This window comes from Trachurus japonicus, chromosome 2, assembly GCF_045865225.1.
Source record: "Trachurus japonicus isolate A0001 chromosome 2, Traja_1.0".
Taxonomy (NCBI): domain Eukaryota; kingdom Metazoa; phylum Chordata; class Actinopteri; order Carangiformes; family Carangidae; genus Trachurus; species Trachurus japonicus.
Window position 1 is genome coordinate 13,678,918 of NC_140908.1, and position 24,255 is coordinate 13,703,172.

General features: G+C 39.6%; 2 protein-coding genes and 2 non-coding genes across 4 annotated transcripts in view; 1 reads left to right on the forward strand and 3 right to left on the reverse strand.

The window, feature by feature from the left end:
* Positions 1–2,212: 2,212 nt before the first annotated feature.
* pjvk (pejvakin) lies at positions 2,213–18,716 on the reverse strand. Its single transcript, XM_085803558.1, has 7 exons — positions 18,612–18,716; positions 14,350–14,571; positions 11,227–11,422; positions 9,613–9,754; positions 7,965–8,082; positions 4,891–5,034; positions 2,213–2,517 (listed from the first exon to the last, which is right to left on the reverse strand). Exons 2-7 carry the CDS (start codon positions 14,558–14,560, stop codon positions 2,213–2,215), a joined length of 1,116 nt encoding a protein of 371 aa, XP_085659684.1. The 5' UTR covers positions 14,561–14,571; positions 18,612–18,716.
* trnai-aau (transfer RNA isoleucine (anticodon AAU)) lies at positions 5,975–6,048 on the reverse strand. The gene has a single exon. It is a non-coding gene; the product is annotated as a tRNA-Ile (tRNA).
* trnar-ucg (transfer RNA arginine (anticodon UCG)) lies at positions 6,135–6,207 on the reverse strand. The gene has a single exon. It is a non-coding gene; the product is annotated as a tRNA-Arg (tRNA).
* Positions 18,717–21,617: 2,901 nt separating the features above from the next.
* The window catches only part of col5a2b (collagen, type V, alpha 2b), a 62,701-nt gene continuing 60,063 nt past the window's right edge, over positions 21,618–24,255 (forward strand). Inside the window, exon 1 of the mRNA XM_085793857.1 lies at positions 21,618–21,738. Coding sequence (XP_085649983.1) covers positions 21,645–21,738 — 94 coding nt within the window. The 5' untranslated portion in view covers positions 21,618–21,644. The remainder of the gene's footprint in view (positions 21,739–24,255) is intronic.

Here is a 24,255-nt window from a genome sequence, read left to right on the forward strand (position 1 = left end):
CCCGGCCGTGAATAATTCATCGTCCAGCTGCTGTGGCACAAAACAAAAACAGCAAACACGTGTGGAAATGGGCCGGCGCCAAAGCCAAAGGTGGACTGAAAACAACACCGCACCTCATTACACCTCAGAGCGACACACGACACCCGGCTGGACTTTACTGGGACATTTGGCCCGATAGGAGGTGAGACAGTTACTCAAGCTGTTTATAGGCGACCGACCGTCATCATGGCTGCTTCGGGGACTTTTATTTTGAAAGAAAGAAAACAAAACCAAACAGTTACACTTTCTCGCACCAGCAGGGAAAATAAAAAACCTATGAAAGGACAAATAAGCTTCTCATCAGGGCCGGCCCTAGGATTTTGGTGGCGCAAACACCAAATCACTGGTTAAAACTGAATACAGACGTGTTTATGCACTGCAAAAACTCAAAATCTTACCAAGAACATTTGTCTTATTTCTGGTCAAAATGTCTCATTTCTAGTCAAAACAAATCTCATTATACCTAAATTAAGAAACATCACATAAAAAGTAGCTTGTTTTTAGACACTTTTTACTCCTTTCAAGCAGATTTTCACTTGAAATAAGTAGAAAAATCTGATAGTGGAGCAAGTTTTTCTTTCTTATTACAAGCGCAAAAAACCTGCTTTCATTGGCAGATTTTTCTACTTATTTCAAGTGAAAATTAGTTTGAAACAAGTGAAAATGATCTAAAAACAAGTTAATTTTTAGGTGATGAGTCTTATTTTAAGTGGAAAGAGATTAGCTTTGAATAGAAAGTTTTTGCAGTGTGCCCTCTGAGGTTTGAGGCCATTTTCTCGACTTTTACATATTTTCTTAAATTGATCTTTTTAAGATACTTGCAGATGTAACAATACTCAATAAGTGTTTTATGTCTAAATATTAGAACCTCCGCTGTAAGCACACTGAGGCCAGTTTGTCCTAGAACACTGTAGAAAGAAATAATTTAGGACAAATGCTGGAAATTTGAGGTCTGCTTTTTGAAAAATGTCAAATCCCTTGTGAAAACACTCCTTCAGTCATGAGAATGAACTGTTTTGGTGCTTGAAATAGGATATGAGTATAGTCTACTTGCCAACAATGAGTACCCGGAAATGTTGAGTACCCCAAAGTTTTATGTTAGAAATATATAGTATGGGTCCCCAGTATTCAGAAACTGCCGGATGCTAACTTATATATATTGGACAATTAGCATAATTGACATAATTAGCATAAATTAGCATAATTGCCTATATGGGCAATATTTCAACAAAATTGACTTGGCTGATCTGGGCAATGTTGGAGTGGTTTTAGGGGTTATTGATGATGCTGAATCCATTTCTGACATTTTCAGAATTCAAAATGGCTGTCTAAACCGGAAGTGACCAAATTTTAACCGCCAGTGGGCCGATTTTGATGGATTTTAAGCCAAATCTTAAGTTTTAGAGGATGCTGGTTGGACATATAACTCAGGTATTTGAAGTAATATATAGTATGGGTCCCCAGTATTTAGAAACTGCCGGATGCTAACTTGTATATAGTGAACAATTAGCATAATTGACATAATTAGCATACATTAGCATAATTGCATATGGGCAATATTTCAACAACTGCTTGGCTGATCTGGGCAATATTGGAGTGGTTTTAGGGGTTATTGATGATGCTGAATCCATTTCTGACATTTTCAAAATTAAAAATGGCTGTCTAAACCGGAAGTGACCAGATTTTGAAATCCATCAAAATCGGCCCACTGGCGGTTTAAATCTGGTCACTACCGGTTTAGACAGCCATTTTGAATTTGTCATTTTGAAATGAAAATGTCAGAAATGGATTCAGCATCATCAATAACCCCTAAAACCACTCCAATATTGCCCAGATCAGCCAAGTCAATTTTGTTGAAATATTGCCCATATAGGCAATTATGCTAATGTATGCTAATTATGTCAATTATGCTAATTGCCCAATATATATAAGTTAGCATCCGGCAGTTTCTGAATACTGGGGACCCATACTATATATTTCTAACATAAAACTTTGGGGTACTCAACATTTATGTGCAGACCTCAGGATGTTTAAATGACTTGAATGAACCCCGGTACCTTTCTGATCATGTGGCCCCCCACCTAACGGCTGTGGCCCTAAACAACCGCATAGAGTGTTTATGCCAGGGGGCCGTGGTCCTGCTTCTCATGAGTCAGCGTTCATCATCTTTTTTTCACCTCAGCGTTTTATGCCAGAGGTCGAAACAGGGCACCACGTGCAGCCGGACGTATTTCTGTCCCCCGGCGGAGGGGCACTCCAAGCAGCCGTACACCGTCTCGCGCCGCTGGTTGCCCATGCCGCACAGCGCGCACGGCCCCTTGGGGATGTTGTGCTTGAGCAGGTTGACCCGCGTGTGGCCGCTGTCCCTCAGGTAGGCGGTGGACACGTCCGTCATGCTGGCCGCCTTCTCGTAGTAGTCGGTCACCACGTCGTCCATGTAGGTGTCGGTGTGGGTGAGCTCCTCGAACGTCCGGTCGTCTGCAAACGAGTGTAGGGAAAATAATAATATATATTAGATAGGAGGGTACATTGTGTAGGAATTCCTCCCATCTAGCGTTGCGGTTGTATATCGTAAGCAACTCAATCGTATTTTTCATGCTGCATTCACCTGAAATTGGGCAGACGGCAGACGGACGACAGCCGCTGCACAAGCCTCTATGTAAACAAGTGGTCCATCAGCACGAGGCAAAACAATACACGTGACAATATGTTGTCATGGCGACAGTGTTGTGCACAGGGGGTGGGCAGGGTTGCCCCCCCTCGTGGCCCAATTGTTGAAAAACGCGTGCTAAAGTGCCCCCTGGGAGCCAAAACGCGCGTTAAAGTGCCCTCTAGGTGCCAAAACGTGTGCTAAAGTGTCCTCATGGGAGCCAAAAACCCACGCTTAGGAGCCAAAACGTGTGCCAAAGTGCCCTCTAGGAGCCAAAACGTGTGCTAAAGTGCCCTCTAGGAGCCAAAACGTGTGCTGAAGTGCCCTTTTGGAAGCCAAAACATGTGTTAAAGTGCCCTCTTGGAAGCCAAAACGTATGCTAAAGTGCCCTCTAGGAGCCAAAACGTGTGCTAAAGTGCCCTCTAGGAGCCAAAACATGTGCTAAAGTGCCCTCTTGGAAGCCAAAACGTGTGCTGAAGTGCCCTCTAGGAGCCAAAACGTGTGCTAAAGTGCCCTCTAGGAGCCAAAACGTGTGCTAAAGTGTTCTCTAGGGGCCAAAATGTGTGCTAAAGTGCCCTCTAGGAGCCAAAACGTGTGCTCAAGTGTTCTCTAGGGGCCAAAACGTGTGCTAAAGTGCCCTCTAGGAGCCAAAACGTGTGCTCAAGTGCCCTCTAGGAGCCAAAACGTGTGCTCAAGTGCCCTCTAGGAGCCAAAACGTGTGCTAAAGTGCCCTCTAGGAGCCAAAACATGTGCTAAAGTGCCCTCTTGGGAGCCAAAACGCATGCTGAAGTGCTCTCTAGGGGCCAAAACGTGTGCTAAAGTGCCCTCTAGGAGCCAAAACGTGTGCTGAAGTGCCCTCTAGGAGCCAAAACGTGTGCTAAAGTGCCCTCTTGGGAGCCAAAACGCATGCTGAAGTGCTCTCTAGGGGCCAAAACGTGTGCTAAAGTGCCCTCTTGGGAGCCAAAACACGTGTTAAAACAGGCCAAATTGAGGTTTTTTTAGTCTTAAGGTATCGATATTAAAACAGGCCAAATTGACGTTAAAAAAGGCCAAATTTTTTTCGTCGTCGGCCAAACACACCATGTCGCTACAGTCTCACTCTTGTCATTTTCTGAAACTTGGCAGCCCTGAAAGTGCCCTCTAGGAGCCACATAGGAGCCAAAACATGTGCTAAAGTGGCCTCTTGGGAGCCAAAACGCGTGCTAAAGTGACCTCTTCAGTGGCGAGGACGCCCTTTTTTTTCCTTTTCGCCCCTGCCCTTCAAAAGGTCTGTGCACGCCACTGCATGGCGATGTCGTATTGTTTACTTCTGTGACTAAAATGACATCTGGTTTGTTAGCGACGACCTGCTGTCTGCCCGACTGCAGGTGAATGCAGCATCAGTGTAACGCTCCATTCCTCCTCACTGCGTTACCGCGGTGACTTTTCACAGACGCCACCTCGACCTGAGCCGACAGCTCCGTCCGGCGTCTCCGCTGAGTTTCCGTGGTTACCAACCGTCGTCACGCTGCCACTGAACGTAAAAACATGGAGACACCACATGGCAGCAGCACCAAGCTTACCCGCTCCATGGAGATATGAATGATATGAACGGCTCATTCAGAGCTGAAAGGAACACTTCACTTTGTTGATGGGGGGGATTACTGGTTAAAGGGATAGTAACATTTTTTTTAAAGTGGGGTTGTATGATCTACAAATAGCCCCTAAGTACTTTAATTGCAGTAGAAGACTCTCTGCACTCCTCCCGTTAGCAACGCCAGCCCATAATAGTCCTGCCCAGAGATTTACAACATACAGTGTTGTGAACAGACCCAAAGAAACGGCCTATTTTCACGGCCTAAAAGAGGTTTTACCTGAAAAAAAATACACAGTTCCATTGTTCGCTATAATATAATTTTTTCCAGCATAAGTGAGTTGGTTAGGTCCAAATAAAAACTGTGTTTTTCCTGCACTTAGAAGGGCTGGAAAAAATTTGATTATAGCGAACAATGGAACTGTGTAGTGCAGAGAGTCTTCTACTGCAATTAAAGTACTTAGGGGCTATTTGTAAATCATACAACCACACTTTAAAAAAAAATGCTACTATCCCTTTAATGAAAAACAGACTTTTGAACCAAATAATCGATTTTCCTGAATAGATAACAGGAGAAGTTACACAATGTCCCTTTAAATTAAAGTTAAGTAGAGGTTTGATGGTGCACCTGCTCTGAAGGGGTTTCCATAGATGATGCCGGACAGGAAGCGCCGCAGTCGGCCCATGGAGAAGTGGCCGATGAAGCCGCCGAGCTGCTCCCTGATCTGCTCCCGCTCGAACCCACCCTGAGACTCCGGGGCCACGCAGATATCTGAGGGAGAGGAAGGAAAAGTGAGATTAAGCTGCTGTAAATCTAACTCTGGATAGACTTTTATTGAATTTCGATTTTAAACGAGGGAGTAAAGAAGGAATCAAACCCATGGAAAACTTTTTAAGAATGAAAAAGAAAAGGATTGGATGGGGCAGGGCCGTTGCTAGGAATTCTGGGCCCCCTTAAAGAATACTAAAGTGGGCCCCTCCCCCTAACTTTTCCTTTTTTTTTTCTTAGACTACGTATGTATTATCGTGTTTTATTTTGCCTTCCTTGTTTTGATGCTAATGCAGCATTACACTGCAAAAACTCAAGTATCTTAGCAAGAATATTTGTCTTATTTCTAGTCAAAATGTCATTTCTAGTCAAAACAAATCTCATTCTACTTAAAATAAGACTCATCACATAAAAAGTAGCTTGTTTTTAGACACTTTTTACTTCTTTCAAGCAGATTTTCACTTGGAATAAGTAGAAAAAATCTGATAGTGGAGCAAGTTTTTCTTCCTTATTACAAGCACAAAAAACTTACTTTCACTGGCAGATTTTTCTATTTATTGTGAATTTAAGTGAAAATTATCTAAAAACAAGTAAATTTTTAGGTAATGAGTCTTATTTTAAGTGGAAAGAGATTAGTTTTGACTAGAAATGAGACATTTGGACAAGAAATAAGACAAATATTCTTGGAAAGATGTTGAGTTTTTACAGTGTACTATGAGTATTAGTCAGGGTCTTACGCAGAATAAATCAGTCATACAAAGATTAGACTACTGGGGTTTTTTATGGGCCCCACTGGGCGCTGGGCCCCTAGAGTTATCATCACCTTTCTCCCCTATACAACGGCCCTGGATGGGGAAAGCTCTGTTTCCGTGTGAATAAGCTGTGAATTCTCATCCACAGCCTTCTGATCTTAAGCTTTCACACCACAATATATTACTGTGTGTGGCCAGTATGGGGATCGAACCCATGACCTTGGTGTTATTAGCACCACGCTCTAACCAGCTGAGCTAACCGGCCTGTCCCCAACATTATTTCCTCCACATTCAAAGCCATAGAGAATAAACAGCACCTTGATCTAAAGGTCAATCCTACAATCTCTATTCCAACCACGAAGGGACTCGAACCCTCAATCTTCTGATCCGAAGTCAGACGCCTTGTCCATTAGGCCACGTGGTCACAGTTTACACAATGAAATCCTCTCCTCCAGCACTTTAACTTTTAAACTTAACTGTCTGTCATCCTGTAATTTCAGGTTCATGATGGCGCCTGTGAGAAAAGGATCAGTTTTTAGGCGTAAAGGTGCAGAAATCGCTCTAACTGCCTCTATTTAAAGGGATAGTAGCATTTTTTTTTTAAGTGGGGTTGTATGATCTACAAATAGCCCCTAATTACTTTAATTGCAGTAGAAGACTCTCTGCACTCCTCCCGTTAGCAACGCCAGCCCATAATAGCCCTGCCCAGAGATTTACAACATACAGTGTTGTGAACAGACCCAAAGAAACAGCCTATTTTCGCGGCCTAAAAGAGGTTTTACTTGAAAAAAAATACACAGTTCCATTGTTCACTATAATATAATTTTTTCCAGCCCTTCAAAGTGCAGGAAAAACACAGTTTTTATTTGGAGCTAACCAACTGCTGATCGGCGGGCGCTAACCCTGGGCGGAGGGATACGTAAGTTGGTTAGGTCCAAATAAAAACTTTGTTTTTCCTGCACTTTGAAGGGCTGGAAAAAATTATATTATAGCGAACAATGGAACTGTGTATTTTTTTTCAGGTAAAACCTCTTTTATGCCGCGAAAATAGGCCGTTTCTTTGGGTCTGTTCACAACACTGTATGTTGTAAATCTCTGGGCAGGGCTATTATGGGCTGGCGTTGCTAACGGGAGGAGTGCAGAGAGTCTTCTACTGCAATTAAAGTACTTAGGGGCTATTTGTAGATCATACAACCCCACTTTAAAAAAAAAATGCTACTATCCCTTTAAGGTAAGAATGTGCGGCATGAAGCTGTGAGTGCTGCACGGCCTCAGGTGTTCACCACAACTAACAAAACCACCGCGTTGGACGGAGGAGACAAAGGAAAAACACACTCCTAATCCTTTAGGTGGCCTGTTCATTCAACAGGGTATATACAGGAATCTTGAAGTTAATTTTAACACCTTTTTAAGACTTTTTCAAGACCTTCTCAACATTTTTTAACACCTCACTGCCGCTTCAAGCTGTGACCATTTACATCAGTGACACTTTTAACTGAACAGTTTTAGTTTTTGTGATAAAGACTATAGACCACTATGATACAACATAATTCAAAAAAGGCTGGGATAATAAATCAAAGGCAAAGTTTATAAAAAAAAACATTGCTCCACTCTCAACCATGAACCAGACTTTTATTAAATTTCGATTTTAAACGAGGGAGTAAAGAAGGAATCGAACCCATGGAAAACTTTTTAAGAATGAAAAAGAAAGGTTTGGATGGGGAAAGCTCGTGTGAATAAGCCGTTTGCCAAATTTTATCACTTCTCATCCACAGCCTTCACACCACGATAGGTCACTATGTGTGGTCAGTATGGGGAATCGTCTTTATCATGAACCGGTTCATCTTTGTTTTTTAATAAAACAAATCAATTCTCACACATTTCGCAATGTTTTTTTTTAGGACTCAAACTCTTGGACAGCTAATTCAGAAAAAATACCTTCAATATTTAAGACTTTATAAAGTCGTGAAAAGACTTTTTAATACTTTTTAAGGGTCTTAATTTTCCCAAAATTGATTTATCACCTTTTAATACTTTTCAAGACCCCGCGGATACCCTGTTCAACGCTCCAAAGCCTAATTTCACCTCTGCATGCACAATTTTCTCATTTTCATGCTTGCAACAGTGGAATATATTGAATGTAGAAGGTTTAAAGACAGGGAGCTGTTGGTGACTTCGTACCCAGGCGCCCGTCCAGTCGCACAAACAGCTCGCAGATGCTGAAGGCGATGGTGGTGTGAGCCGGGATGACGATGGCCTTGTCTCGACCTTTGGGGTTCCTGCCGTCGTCGATCTGAAACTGCAGCGGAGCAGAGAGTCGAGTCAAGTCAGAGTGTCAGTGAGGGAGCCCTAAATCAAATCAGGATTAAAGGGATTGTTCAGCATTTTGGCAAATTCGCCTATTGCCATAATCCCTATACACTCCAAAAACTCAAAGTCTTACCAAGAATATTTGTCTTATTTCTAGTCAAAACAAATCTAAATACTTAAAATCAGACTCATCACATTTAAAGTAGCTTGTTTTTAGACACTTTTTACTTCTTTCAAGCAGATTTTCACTTGAAATAAGTAGAAAAATCTGATAGTGGAGCAAGTTTTTCTTCCTTATTACGAGCACAAAGAACGTCCTTTTACTGGCAGATTTTTCTACTTATTTCAAGTGAAAATTAGTTTGAAACAAGTGAAAATTATCTAAAAACAAGTTAATTTTTAGGTGATGAGTCTTATTTTAAGTGAAAAGAGGTTAGTTTTGACTAGAAATGAGACATTTTGACAAGAAATACGACAAATATTCTCGGAAAGATTTTGAGTTTTTGCAGTGTAGTCATAGCGGTAGGTTCATTATCTTTAATTATCGGTGCATGTTGTTTTGAGATCAGCGGGGCAGAGACGTGAGCTGCTCAGTGAACACAATGGAGGTGAATGGTACAGGTCCCCTGTCCCTCATCAAACTCATCAAATACACAATCCAAGTTGTGACCTGCACATTCACCACACAATGAGATAATAATGTAACATTATGAGACAGAGTTGTTTTTGAGGCAAATGCAGCCGGAACTACATTCCAGACACGGCTGCTGGGCGGAGTGATTTCAAAAGTGCAAGTAGTTCCGAATATTTGCTTCATGTGTTGTAGTGTTACATAATTATACATGATTATTTCATAGCGTGGTGAATAGCGGGGGTAGAAACTATCGATTGAGAAAAAAAAACGTTCTGACACCAGGCTTTTAACATGTTTACTGAGGATGTAAAGTGGGTGATTTTAACATGGGGGTCTATGGAGAATGCTCCCTTCTGACACCAGCCCCCAGAGGAAGCCGGGGGGATTGCAGTTTTTTGAACGCGGAAGTGAGCTTCACTTCTCAGACCGACAACTGCCCCCTTGGCCACAACTTGTCCACCAGAGCGTTTTGGAGTTGTTGGATTGTGTATTTGATGAGTTTTGATGAGGGACAGTGGACCTGTACCATTCACTTCCATTGTGTTCACTGAGCAGCTCACGTCTCTACCCCGCTGATCTCAAAACAACATGCACCGATAATTAAAGGTAATGAACCTACTGCTATGACTATAGGGATTATGGCAATAGGCAAATTTGCCAAAATGTTGAACTATCCCTTTAATGCTGATTAAAGGGATAGTTCAACATTTTGGCAAATTCACCTATTCATAAGGAAATTACAGTTCATAGCGTTAAGTCAAATATAGGGGATGAAGTTTACAGTTTACTGTGTAGTTCGTGATTATTGGATGATGATTTGGTCAGATCTGATCCAAGAACAGTTGTTTTAAGTCTGTCCCTGTCTGTCTGTGTGTGTGTTTTTACCCTCATGGTCGTCCCCCTCATGCCGGCGTGGACGGTCAGCGAGCACTGGCGCGTGGTGCGGATGCTCTCCACAACCACGCAGAGGACGCTGCGTCTGCTCTCTTTGGACTGACGGATCAGACAGTGATCCAGGTCCACTTTCCTGAAAAAAAACAAAACAAAACAAAAACAGACTCAGAAACTCTGATCTCTGCTGCCAAACATTCATTTAGATCTGACACCTGATGATGATGTGATGTCTATTTTCTGCCGCGCATTGTAACGACTGTATGTTGCCACTAGTGTAGGATAACATGATCATTTATTCATCCTCACAGTCACAGGGAAACCCTCTTCTCACATTCCCCTTGTCACACAGAAGTCAGAGGTCAGATGTTGTCAGGAAAAACATTAAAGGGATAGTAGCATTTTTTTTTTAAAAGTGGGGTTGTATGATCTACAAATAGCCCCTAAGTACTTTAATTGCAGTAGAAGACTCTCTGCACTCCTCCCGTTAGCAACGCCAGCCCATAATAGCCCTGCCCAGAGATTTACAACATACAGTGTTGTGAATGGACCCAAAGAAACGGCCTATTTTCACGGCCTAAAAGAGGTTTTACCTGAAAAAAAAATACACAGTTCCATTGTTCACTAATATAATATAATTTTTTCCAGCCCTTCAAAGTTCAGGAAAAACACAGTTTTTATTTGGACCTAACCAACTCACGTATCCCTCCACCCAGGGTTAGCGCCCGCCGATCAGCAGTTGGTTAGGTCCAAATAAAAACTGGAACTGTGTTTTTTTTCCAGCTCTTTTAGGCTGCGAAAATAGACCGTTTCTTTGGGTCTGTTCACAACACTGTACACACTAAAAACAGTTGGGTTAAAAAATAACCCAATTATAACCCAACTGCTGGTTCAAATAAGGACAAACCCCTTTTTTGGGTTATTTTAACCCAACAGGTTGGGTTATTCTTTTTGACCCAACTTTTGGGTTGAATATTCAACCCAAGAGTTGGGTTATGCTAACTACAACATTGAGTTATTTTTACACCCTTAACCCAATGAATGGGTTACTCACTGAAAAATAACCCAATTACTTGAACAACCCAGGAATTGGGTTAAATTCATAGCCTATAACCCTGAAAATGTGTTACACTCTGGAAAAATAACCCAAAAATTTAACCCAACACCAATAACTCAGAAATTGGGTTACAGAGATAACCCAACATTTTTTAGTGTGTATGTTGTAAATCTCTGGGCAGGGCTATTATGGGCTGGCGTTGCTAACGGGAGGAGTGCAGAGCGTCTTCTACTTTAATTAAAGTACTTAGGGGCTATTTGTAGATCATACAACACCACTTTCAAAAAAAAATGCTACTATCCCTTTAAAACTAGATAAAATATCTGAACTGAAATGTGAAATGGACATACCGGTATATATATTTCAAAATAAAAGCCTCTACCTCCGTCTAAGGATGAATAATTGATCACACAGATGATTTGACTTAATAATTAATAAAGGATCAGCTTCATACGTCGTCTAATTAGTTTTAAGTGACACCACAGTGATGATGATGATGATGCCGAGCATCTGTCGAACGTATGCGCTCGCCGCAATGCATGCTGGGATACCTGGAGTTGAGCTCGCGCAGCAGCGTGGGCACCTCCAGCTCGTGTTTGGTCACGATGCCGAACGAGGCTTTGACGGCCACCGAGTCCGAGCCGCTGATGTTGAAGCCCACGTCGTTGATGATGTGGTTGCCCAGGCGACCGTTCAGGGCCAGGTCGGACTTGTCCTCGTAGTTGAGCAGCTGATAGGACGACACGCCTGTAAAAGCAGAGACTATAGAGTTATTATTGATACAAAACTCATCTCTTTCCACTTAAAATAAGACTCATTACCTAAAAATTAACTTGTTTTTAGATCATTTTCACTTAAATTCACAATAAATAGAAAAATCTGCCAGTGAAAGTAAGTTTTTGTGCTTGTAATAAGAAAGAAAAACTTCCACTATCAGATTTTTTCTACTTATTCCAAGTGAAAATCAGCTTGAAAGAAGTAAAAAGTGTCTAAAAACAAGCTACTTTTAATATGATGAGTCTTATTTTAAGTATAATGATATTTGTTTTGACTAGAAATGACATTTTGACTAGAAATAAGACAAATATTCTTGGTAAGATACTTGAGTTTTTGCAGTGTAATGCTGCATTAGCATCAAAACAAAGTAGGATAAATAAAAAACAATGATAATACATACGTAGTCTAAGAAAAAAAAACTGGAAAAGTTAGGGGGAGGGGCCCACTTTAGTATTCTTTAAGGGGGCCCAGAATTCCTAGCAACGGCCCTGTTGATACTAATTACCCCTTACCTAATTACTTTTAGTACTTTTTGTACTTTTGTATTTCACTATTTTCTATCTGTTTTTGTATTGTCTTGTATGAATGTCTCACTGCAAGCCAAATTTACCTGCTGGTACAAATAATCTGAATCTGAATCTGAATCTGAATCACAAATGACATTTAAAGACACAAAACACACAATAAAGAGTTCAGATTATACACACTAAAAAATGTTGGGTTATCTCTGTAACCCAATTTCTGAGTTATTGGTGTTGGGTTAAATTTTTGGGTTATTTTTCCAGAGTATAACATATTTTCAGTCCAATTCTTGGGTTGTTCAAGTAATTTAGTTATTTTTCAGTGAGTAACCCATTCATTGGGTTAAGGGTGTAAAAATAACTCAATGTTGTAGTTAGAATAACCCAACTCTTGGGTTGAATATTCAACCCAAAAGTTGAGTCAAAAAGAATAACCCAACCTGTTGGGTTAAAATAACCCAAAAAATGGGTTTGTCCTTATTTGAACCAGCAGTTGGGTTAGAATTGGGTTATTTTTAACCCAACTGTTTTTAGTGTGTATCCACAACCTTTGGAAATATTTACATTTTCCCCTCAGAATTAAAGGGATAGTTCAACATTTTGGCAAATCGGCCCATTGCCATAATCGCTATAGTCATAGCAGTAGGTTCATTACCTTTAATTGTAGGTGTAAGCTATTTTCAGTACGGCGGAGTGCAGCAGCTGGCTGCTCAGAGCTACGCTATGGAGGCTAACGGAATTTCTTGGTTTCCCTCATTAAACTCATCAAATTCAACATCCCAAAACTCCACAGCGCTTTTGTAGACAAGTTGTGAGCTGCACAACCACCACGCTATGAGATAATGACGGAACGATACGAAACGGAGCCGTTTTCGAGGTAAATTCATACAAAACCGCTGATGCGCGTTGCGTTCAGGGACAGTTTTTCAGCAAGCAGTCTCCGTATTTACCCTGTATTTACCTCGAAAACGGCTCCGTTTCGTATCGTTCCGTCATTATCTCATAGCGTGGTGGTTGTGCAGGTCACAACTTGTCTACAAAAGCACTGTGGAGTTTTGGGATGTTGAATTTGATGAGTTTAATGAGGGAAACCAAGAAATTCCGTTAGCCTCCATAGCGTAGCTCTGAGCAGCCAGCTGCTGCACTCCGCCGTACTGAAAATAGCTTACACCTACAATTAAAGGTAATGAACCTACTGCTATGACTATAGCGATTATGGCAATGGGCCGATTTGCCAAAATGTTGAACTATCCCTTTAAAGTATGAGATGTTTATATCTCAATAAGACAAGTTAAACCTCAATATAAGGAAAGAAACTTGTTTTTTTGCTTTGTTTAGGGTTTTTTTTCTTCTTTTTTTCCGTTTTGTATATACTGTATGTATATGTATGTATATTTATGTACTTTTTCTTTCATATTAATCCCCTGTGACCTGTTTATTTTTATTTTGAGATACATCATTTATTTGAACTATAATGAGCTTCATGTGTAAATGTGTAAATGTGTATGTTTGTACTATCTGTTGTGTATTATGTTCAAAATATGAGAAAAATCAATAAAGAGAGTTGAAAATAAGTGTAACCTGCAACAGTATCAAACCAATTATGCAGAGAATCTATATAAAATGGTTTTATTTTGCTGTGAACATGGAGGAACTTTAATATGAAGCTTGTTGGTTGAATCTTGTTTGTTAAATATGTGCAAAATCTGTAGTTTTTAACTCCTATGAAGGCCAAAATTGTTCAACCTACACGTTATTTTACATTTTAATGGAGATCCCCAAACTTTTCCAAGTAAAAAAAGTGCTGAATTCTGGGAAAATATTTCCAGTAGGGCTAGACAGAATATTTAAAATAGTCTGCACTGCAAAAACTCAAATATCTTACCAAGAATATTTGTCTTATTTCTAGTCAAAATGTAATTTCTAGTCAAAACAAACCTCATTATATCTAAGATAAGACACATCACATTAAAAAGCAGCATGTTTTTAGACACTTTTTACTTTTTTCAAACATATTTTCATTTGAAATAAGTAGAAAAATCTGCCAGTGGAGCAAGTTTTTCTTTCTTATTACAAGCACAAAAACTTGCTTTCACTGGCAGATTTTTCTACTTATTTCAAGTGAAAATTAGTTTGAAACAAGTGAAAATGATCTAAAAACAAGTAAATTTTTAGGTGATGAGTCTTATTTTAAGTGGAAAGAGATTAGTTTTGACTAGAAATGAGACATTTTGACAAGAAATAAGACAAATATTCTTGGAAAGATTTTGAGTTTTTGCAGTGTGCCTTTTTTGTTTTTTAACCTCAGAGGTGAAATGTACAGTAATCCTGATAATTCTGTCTTGATGAAACAGGGATTATACCGCCGTACTGTACCTGCTGTGATCTCCTTCTCCCCGACCAGGATGTCTTTGAGCGAGAACGGGGACGAGGCGTACTTGCTCTTCTTCCAGAAGTGCCTCTTCCTCTTCCTCGTCACCAGGCTGAGCGGCTGGTAGCGGTCGGCCTCGCTCAGGCTGGGCACGGGGATGAGCCGCCCGGTGTCGCCCACCTGCTTCACAAAGTTCTTAGTGGCCGAGGCGAACATGAGTGTTGAACCTGGGACTGTAAAAAAGAAAAAAACATATATATATATATATATATATATACGTATATGCAGTCCTGTGTATGAAAAGCAGCTCCAAAGACGACCACCACAGCCTCACTGGGTGTAGCTATTCGCTGCTCCTGTTTGCTGCTGGTGTTAAATAATGCAGGTGGTGTGTAAGCGAATATGGGACAAGGTGTGTGTGAACCTGCTGCTTCCTGTCACGTGGGAAATCAGCTGGAAAAACTAATGACAGGAGTTTTCTTACACGTCTTCTTTCCGGCATTTTGAGCCAGTGACCTTCTTCAAATATCTGGGTATTAGCAGGGCCGTTGCTAGGAATTCTGGGCCACCCGTGAAATTATTGTTTCATAATTTTCAATATGTTGCTGTTGTCTGAGTTTCATGGGTCTCTGTAGCTTCATACTGCTCACTGACGTCATTAAAGGTCGGCATGTTACCCTGCAGCAGGCACATGTTCGGGTTGGATTTCACCCGACGTTAGTGTTTATGTATCTAAATCTGGCGACCGTTTCTGGTGATGCTGAAAATGTTTCTTTTTTCTTTTAACTCCACCAAATAAGGCTCAAATGTCCCACAAATGGGTCTGAAGGACAAAGTCCCAGCTCCATTAGTTTTTTTTTAAGGAAGTTTTTGTTAAAAAAACAAAAAAAAATCACAAATTTTGGACATTTTTTTATAGGGTCACCATGATACCTTTTTTCATTTTGTGAAACATTATATAGTGGAAAATAAAGGAAGTGTACTTCAATTTGCCATGTATTGTTGTATTTTAATATACTTTGATGAGAAATATTTTTTTAGGGGTATATTATATCGGGTAAAAAATACCCGGCGTTAGTGATGATGTTACTGTTTTTAACGTTAGTGTTCTAGGGTTAAAAAATACTTAAGTGGGCCCCTACCCCCTAACTTTTCCAGTTTTTTTTTCTTAGACTACGTATGTATTATCATTTTTTATTTAACCTACTTTGTTTTGATGCTAATACAGCATTACTATGAGTATTAGTCAGGGTCTAAGCAGAATAATTCAGTCAATTATCATCACCTTTCTCCCCTATACAACGGCCCTGGGTGTTCGACCCAAAGACTCCACTTCCTACAGAGACTCAGGCTGTTTGGTGTCCCTACCTGTAGAATGTGTTTCTCAATTATGTTTTTCATTGTTATAGTTGCCTTTTTGTGTTGTCTACTTTGTATTTTTTTATATATATATTATGTGTAATGTGTACTGATGTTGAACTGTTTTTATGTTAAAGGGATAGTTCACCCAGAATTCAAATTTCACTCATTATCTACTCCAGTGGACCCCTAAATTGACACAAATTAGACCACGGACCCCCATTGGACCAAATTTAGTGGTCCGATTTCTCCAAAGACATTTAAACATTTCTAGGAAGAAGTGGTAAAAATTCTCAAAAAATAAAGTAAAAATTTTAAATAAAGTAAAAATTTTCTCCAAAAACAGTGGTCAAATTTCTCGTAGAAAATGTTAAAATTAAAACTAAAAAAAGTAAAAAAAAATTCTAGAAAAAAGTGGTAAAATCCCCCCCCCCCAAAAAAAAAAGTAAAAGAAAAAAAAAATCTAGAAAAAGTGGTTAAAAATAAATAAATAAATAAATTGAGGACCCCCTTCAAATCTCTCAAGGACCCCTAGGGTTCCCCGGACACTGATCAACTCACCCTCATGTCGACTAAGAGCTGTGAGTAATGCCAATTTTCTATGAATCTAGGTGACTGAACATTACAAAACATGCTTTTAAGGTCATTAGGTTTAGGTTTTTTTAGGTTTATATTTTTATTACTACTTGCTTTTGACTATTTTATCTTACAAAAGAGTGTTTTATCTTACAAAATATTGCACTATCCCATTACTTGAACTTGAAATGCACTGGTATACGCCTATTGTTGTTTCTTGTTGCTGTATTTAACCGCTTGTGAGTACACAGTAAAAAAGTGTACAGTAAAGTAAATCTTATTTTATCTTTGACTCTTATAACCACTCTTGCAGTTAAAGGGATAGTTCAACATTTTAGCAAATTGGCCCTTTGCCATAATCCCGATAGTCGTAGCAGTAGGTTTGTTACCTTTATTTGTCGGTGCAAGCTGTTTTTAGAACGGCGGAGCAGAGCCGTGAGCTGCTCAGAGCTACGCTACGGAGGCTCATTATGGGATTTCTTGGTTTCCCTCCATCAAACTCATCAAATACACAATCCAACAACTCCAAAACGCTCTGGTGGACAAGTTGTGACCTGCACATTCACCACGCTATGACATAATAACACAACGTTAGATGTTGGATTGTGTATTTGATGAGGGAAGGCGTGCTCAACTCCCAAGAATAAGAAAAGTGAAAAGCCTCAACCTACTCCTAAAACTATAGGGATTATGGCAATGGGCCAATTTTCCAAAATGTTCAACTATCCCTTTAAGTGTTACTAATACATAGAAAACACAGAATCTGCACATTTACAATAACAATTACAACGGTTAATCTGTGGCCACATGTTTCATCTCTGACTCTTGTGATACATGAAACATCTGGGAGTTTGAAGAGCGGCCTGGATTACAGATTTTTTTTTTTTTAGGGATGTCTCTCTCTGCGGTTTTTCTAACATCTAATGTTTTTTCATTGCAGCTTTTTTTAGTTTGGATAATGTCCACCTTACTGTGTGTCCACTCCTTCGCTGTGCGATGGTGGGGCCGATCTCTCTCCTGTGGTTTACGCTGCTGTCTAGTCTATACAGTAGCCTACATCCAGAAATAGCCTGTATGTTGGAGGCTTTGAAGAAAACCACATGTATAAACTGCTTTCTGGCCACGGCAGCTGAGGTCACTATTAGTGTCCTGCCCTAAAACTGAAGACTGAGTCTATCTGGCTTTACATTCCCATGATTTTGCAGCTTAATTGTACATTAAACAATTTGAACAAGACATATTGTATAGTGTGAAGACATCCTCGAACTGCTCCGATTAAAACAATATGTGTAAATCGTCTACCGGCTCAAACTAATTCAACGAAAAAGACCGAATAAATGGTGCACATCTGTTCACAGCTGTAACAGCAGCTCTACATGTGTTTACACTGCAAAAACTCAAAATCTTTCCAATATTTGTCTTAATTCTTGTAAAAAAATGTCTCATTTCTAGTCAAAACTAAACTCTATAAGACTCATCACCTAAAAATGAACTTGTTTTCAGATAATTTTCATTTGTTTCAAACTAATTTTCACTTGAAATAAGTAGAAAAATGCCAGTGAAAGCAAGTTTTTTTGTGCTCGTCGTAATAAGAAAGAAAAACTTGCTCCACTATCAGATTTTTCTACTTATTTCAAGTGAAAATCTGCTTGAAAGAAGTAAGAAGTGTCTAAAAACAAGCTGCTTTTTAATGTGATGAGTCTTATTTTAAGTAGAATGAGACATTTTGACTAGAAATAAGACGAATATTCTTGGAAAGATTTTGAGTTTTTGCAGTGTAGGTGAAGAAATGTGCAGGAGTTTTGTGCTTATCGTCAGTGTGTGGATGGTTAATGACAGATTCAAGATTAAAACATGGGCAACAAACCAAACACTACACTGCAAAAACTCAAAATCTTACCAAGAATGTTTGTCTTATTTCTTGTCAAAATGTCTCATTTCTAGTCAAAACTAATCTCTTTCCACTTAAAATAAGACTCATCAGGTAAAAAATAACTTGTTTTTAGATCATTTTCACTTGTTTCAAACACATTTTCACTTGAAATAAGTAGAAAAATCTGCCAGTGAAAGCAAGTTTTTTGTGCTTGTAATTAGGAAGAAAAACTTGCTCCACTATCAGATTATTTTAAGTGAAAATCTGCTTGAAAGAAGTAAAAAGTGTCTAAAAACAAGCTGCTTTTTAAATGTGATGAGTCTTATTTTAAGTATAATGAGACATTTTGACTAGAAATAAGGCGAATATTCTTGGAAAGATTTTGAGTTTTTGCAGTGTTTTTGCAGTCCACTTCCTCACACTACATTAAAAAAAAAAAAAAAAGCTGAAGGCTCAGACCTGATGGAGGAACTGTCTTCCCATCTGCCTCCCCTGTGGCTCTCTCTCCTCCATGATGGGAAATCAGTCTGTTCTCCTCACACACTTCCTGACATGTTCTGCAGAGGAAACAAGGGAAATCTGACTCATGTCCTGACAGAAATGTCTCTTGATTTCTCAGCTCGGGCTAAAAATCACCTGTTGATCTGTTGCAGGAATGGCCGGTGGAGGATTAGTCCAGTCATTTTATGAAAAAAGGTTAAACAAATCGCAACAGAAGCAAACTCAACTGATTTTGTCTCCTCAGCATGTCCTGAATGAGGGAAAAAAAGCCCAGAAGAATCCCATTAGGGGAAAGTTTCGAAAAACACCCAAACATATCCCATTTATACGCATATAAAACATTTTTTTTCACGTGAATAGGGTAAAATTTTTAACCTTTAGATATCTCCATGAAAATTACTGAGTTGATTACTTACATTAAGACAAACAAAAAATGTATTACAAGTTTTTTGAAATTCTTTGTTAACATTAGCAAATTTGCATAACTTTGCATAAATTCCACCGTTTTGACGGCACATATATATGAAGTTGCTGTGGTGGTACCGGCATGAAAACTGGAATGAGTTGACTCCATTGGTCAACCGACAAGAAATCACTTTAAATTTCAAGATGACTGCAATTTTTCAAGACAGCCACGCACCTTTATATATACATCAAAACGGTGGAATTTATGCAAATGTATGCTAATTTGCTCATGTGAACAAAGAATTTCAAAAAACTTGTAATACATTTTTTGTTTGTCTTAATGTAAGTAATCAACTCAGTCATTTTCATTGAGATATCTAAAGGTTAAGAATTTTACCCTATTCACATGAGAAAAATAATTAATAGGCGTATGAATGGGATATATTTGGGTCTTTTTCAAAACTTTCCCCTAATGGGATTCTTCGGGGCTTTTTTTCCCTCATTCAGGACATGTTGAGGATACAAAATCAGTCGAGTTTGCTTCTGTTGCAATTTGTTTAACCTTTTTTCATAAAATGACTGGACTATAATATATAATCACCTGTTGACGACGTTGATCTGTTGCAGGAATGGCCGGTGGAGGATGGAGAGAGACGTTGTTTGTTTCGCTCCCAGTCACCACCTCGGGGACCGACGGTGTGCACCGACTCAGCGCGGCTTTGGTCCGCATGGAAAACACATCAGACGAGCTAGCACAACACACACGTTGTAAAGCGCTCAGGCTGCAGCAAACAGATGTGGGTCAGCAAGTCGAGTCTCAGGTAGAGATGAAAACAAACACGCAAAAAGATCTTTGAGTGTCTGAGAGGGGATTTATGTCATCGATGATGATATTTCACATATAATGTGAGGAAAAACATTCTTATTTAGCTTTAATGATCTATTATCTGCAAGACTGGGCCCACTTATATCACGCTTAAAGGTACATTGTGTAGGAATTCCTCCCATCTAGCGTTGCGGTTGTATATTGCAAGCAACTCAATCGTATTTTTCATGCTGCATTCACCTGAAATTGGGCAGACGGCAGACGGACGACAGCCGCTGCACACTGCAAAAATTCAATATCTTACCAAGAATATTTGCCTTATTTCTAGTCAAAATGTCGTTTCTAGTCAAAATAAATCTCATTATACTTAAAAAAAGACTCATCACATTTAAAAAGTAGCTTGTTTTCAGACACTTTTTACTTTTTTCAAGCAAATTTTTCCCTTTAAATAAGTAGAACAATCTGACAGTGGATCAAGTTTTTCTTTCTTATTACAAGCACAAAAAAGTTGCTTTCACTGGCAGATTTTTCTACTTATTTCAATTGAAAATTAGTTTGAAACAAGTGAAAATGATCTAAAAACAAGTTCATTTTTAGATGATGAGTCTTATTTTAAGTGGAAAGAGATTAGTTTAGACTAAAATTGAGACATTTTGACAAGAAAGAAGACAAATATTCTTGGAAAGATTTTGAGTTTTTGCAGTGCATGTAAACAAGTGGTCCGTCAGCACGAGGCAAAACAATACACGTGACAATATGTTGTCATGGCGATGTCGTAATGTTTACCTGACCCACATTTTACCGGCTTTCTCCGGACTAAAATGACATCTGGTTTGTTACCGGCGGCCGTCTGCCCGACTGCAGGTGAATGCAGCATCAGTGTAACAGTGTAACGGATTACTGATTAATGAAAAACAGACTTTTGAACCAAATAATCGATTTTCGTGAACAGATAACAGGAGAAGTTACACAATGTCCCTTTAATGTTCAACTATCACCAGTTTAGCTTATTTTAGCATAAAGACTGCTAACAAGAGGAAACGGGGACTATTTCTTCAACATAAAGGCAAAATTCCATACTTTTTCCCTCAGTTTCATGTCTGTAGAGTAAAGAAAAACATTTGTGGATGAATTAGTAAAGTAAAATAAGTATTTTTTGATGGATATTTGACAGGGGATTTTAGCAGCTGATGCAGGACCAGAGTTAAAGATAGAAAAAGAAAGAATGAGCTGCAGTTTTGCAGATTCCTCCAGTTTCAACATATGGAGTTTAAGCTGTAAATGTTAAATGTAGGTTTTTTTTTTCCTGGAAAAGAAGCAGCAATGTACTGAAAAGAAAAAGATGCTTAAAAAAAAAGAGCATAATCATCATCCAGAGCATCTTCTTTCATCAGTCTCTCGGTTGGACAAATTTAACGCAGCCTTTAATTAGCTGCATCTTCCAAGGCGACTGTCAGAGGAGGAGGCTGGCCCTGAAATAAAACAAAAAAAAAAAAATGATGAGAGAGGACAAGAAAGAGGAGGAGAGAGAGAGTAGGAGGAGGAGAGCTGCTGCTGCTGTGGGGGGGTAAAGAGAGGGCGCTTGTTTCAGTTTTGCAGTGATCGCTTCACCACTCAGGGATATTTGGGTTTTCCAGTCTGGATGCTGCAGCTCGGGGTCGGACCCTCTCTCTCTCTCTGACTTCCTCTCGCGCGTGTGTGTGAGTCTGTGAGTGTAAGAGTGTGTGTGTGTGTGTGTGTGTGTGTGTGGCGGGGCAGACATGGGCCCCTCGCTGCGCTATAGGATTACCGTCTGCCTGGCCTTCACCTTGGCTCAGGTGATCGCTGTGAGCTGCCAAGAAGATACCAAGAAAGGTGAGTGACGGTCGCCCCAAATCTGACCTCTGATTGGTTGATACCTGATCTGTTTAGGTGCCGACAAAAAAAAACAGCATAAAATACATTTTCTGTGCTGAAATAAACTTTTATCCAATGTAAATATATAAACTTTTCCATGAAGTTGACCCATATTGCTGTATTTCCAATGCTGGACATGTATTTGCACACTAAAAACAGTTGGGTTAAAAAATAACCCAATTATAACCCAACTGCTGGTTCAAATAAGAACGAACCCATTTTTTGGGTTATTTCAACCCAACTGGTTGGGTTATTCTTTTTGACCCAACTTTTGGGGCCAAGAGTTGGGTTATGCTAACTACAACATTGAGTTATTTTTACACCCTTAACCCAATGAATGGGTTACTCACTGAAAAATAACCCAATTACTTGAACAACCCAGGAATTGGACTGAAAATGTGTTACACTCTGGAAAAATAAACCAAAAATTTAACCCAACACCAATAACTCAGAAATTGGGTTACAGAGATAACCCAACATTTTTTAGTGTGTGTGATTTATGTTTGACTCCAGCCCTGTGAAAACATTTACTTTTTGTTTTGTGTTCATGTTTGTTTTTCTCATCACATCCCATCCCTGCTTTATCATTTCTTCTTTTTCAAAAAAAAGTTTTAGGAAGTGGTTTGGGAAGTTTCTCATCTCTCCTGCTCCGAGTTTTTAATTCAGAAGTCGCTCTCGGCCTCGTGGTTTAGGAACCTAAGGTTGAAAACACACCCAGGAGAGGCAGATTACGCCTTAATGAGACACCGTGTGCCTGCTTAGAAGCCACAGAGCGGTGATTAGGACACACAACATCTGGCAGGAGGTGCAAACTTTTTAGGAATTAATTAGAAAACTCAGAGGTGACAACAACAAGATTTGACGCTGCTGCTGCTGAAAACGTGAACATAAAAAGCGATGCTCCTGACTGGTATCGAGTCTGAAGTGGTAGCTGACACACAATCTCGATGTGGTTTTACCCTTTCAAGCACATTTTCTAAAATAAAATGTCCCAATGTGATGTGATTCTAGGTCAAAAATACTTCTACCCCCCCTCCTCCTCCTCCTTTCTCTACATGCTGCAGTGCACGCTAAAGAGCGAGCACGGCCTGCTGGGCTATTTCAGTGCGAGGCCGAGGCTGAATGAAGGGGTTCGGAGCTCCACGGCTATAATGATGTGGCCTGCGTGGATGGGACGGACAAAAGCAGGCCACTAATTTTGGTCAGACTTGGGGCCAAAGGCAGACAGGACACACCCAGAGTGAGAGGAGGACGCGGGGTTTGAAGCGGGCCTTTTTTTTTTTACCCCAAGAGTGATGCTGGACTACATCCAAGCTACAGGCTGGGTAGGAGATGAGGGGTGGCACGGCAGCCATCTTTAAATTCAGTTGGTCTGTAGTGTGGACTGACAGGTGCATCAGTGCAGCCAATAAGAGATGACAAATACCAGAATAACCAGTGACAGACTCTTTTATGATGTGTTATGGCTTCACTCAACAACACACTACCTACTAATTTTACAGCCGCTTTTATTTAAATGCTGTTAATGACCACGGGGAAATGATTACGTTAGATATAAACAAGTAAGTTAAGATAGGTTAAGTTAAGTTAATTAAGTTAAGTTAAGATTGGGTTAGGTGAGGTAGGGTAAGGTAAGGTAAGGTAGAAAACCACATGTATAAACTGCTTTCTGGCCACGGCAGCTGAGGTCACTATTAGTGTCCTGCCCTAAAACTGAAGACTGAGTCTATCTGGCTTTACATTCCCATGATTTTGCAGCTTAATTGTGCATTAAAAAATCTGAATGAGACGTATTATATATGTGAAGACATCCTCGAACTGCTCCGATAAAAAAAATCTGTGTAAATCGTCTCCCGGCTCAAACTAATTCAACGAAAAAGACAGAATAAATGGTGCACATCTGTTCACAGCTGTAACAGCAGCTCTACATGTGTTTACACTGCAAAAACTCAAAATCTTTCCAAGAATATTTGTCTTATTTCTTGTAAAAAATGTCTCATTTCTAGTCAAAACTAAACTCTGTAAGACTCATCACCTAAAAATGAACTTGTTTTCAGATAATTTTCATTTGTTTCAAACTAATTTTCACTTGAAATAAGTAGAAAAATCTGCCAGTGAAAGCAAGTTTTTTTGTGTTTGTAATAAGAAAGAAAAACTTGCTCCACTGTCAGATTTTTCTACTTATTTCAAGTGAGAATCTGCTTGAAAGAAGTAAAAAGTGTCTAAAAACACTCAGAGTAGGGTAAGGTAGGGTAGGGTAGGGTAGGGTAAGGTAAGGTAAGGTAAGGTAAGATAAGATAAGATAAGATAAGATAAGATAAGATAAGATAAGATAAGATAAGATAAGATAAGATAAGATAAGATAAGATAAGGGCCAAATTTATGACTGGAGCCAGAGGCCCGTTAGCTTAGCTTAGCATAAACAGTGGAAACAGAGGGGGAAATTAGCCTGTTTCTGTTTGAGAATCACAAAAT

What these genes read in the sequence shown, in the direction of transcription:
- pjvk (XM_085803558.1), bottom strand. Translation starts at nt 14,560, where the DNA reads ATGTTCGCCTCGGCCACTAAGAACTTTGTGAAGCAGGTGGGCGACACC. An exon ending in TGAGGGGGACGACCATGAGG is followed by an intron (nt 8,083 to 9,612) that starts GTAAAAACACAC and finishes GCTCCGCTGCAG; the next exon opens with TTTCAGATCGACGACGGCAG. An exon ending in GCGACTGGACGGGCGCCTGG is followed by an intron (nt 5,035 to 7,964) that starts GTACGAAGTCAC and finishes CCTCTCCCTCAG; the next exon opens with ATATCTGCGTGGCCCCGGAG.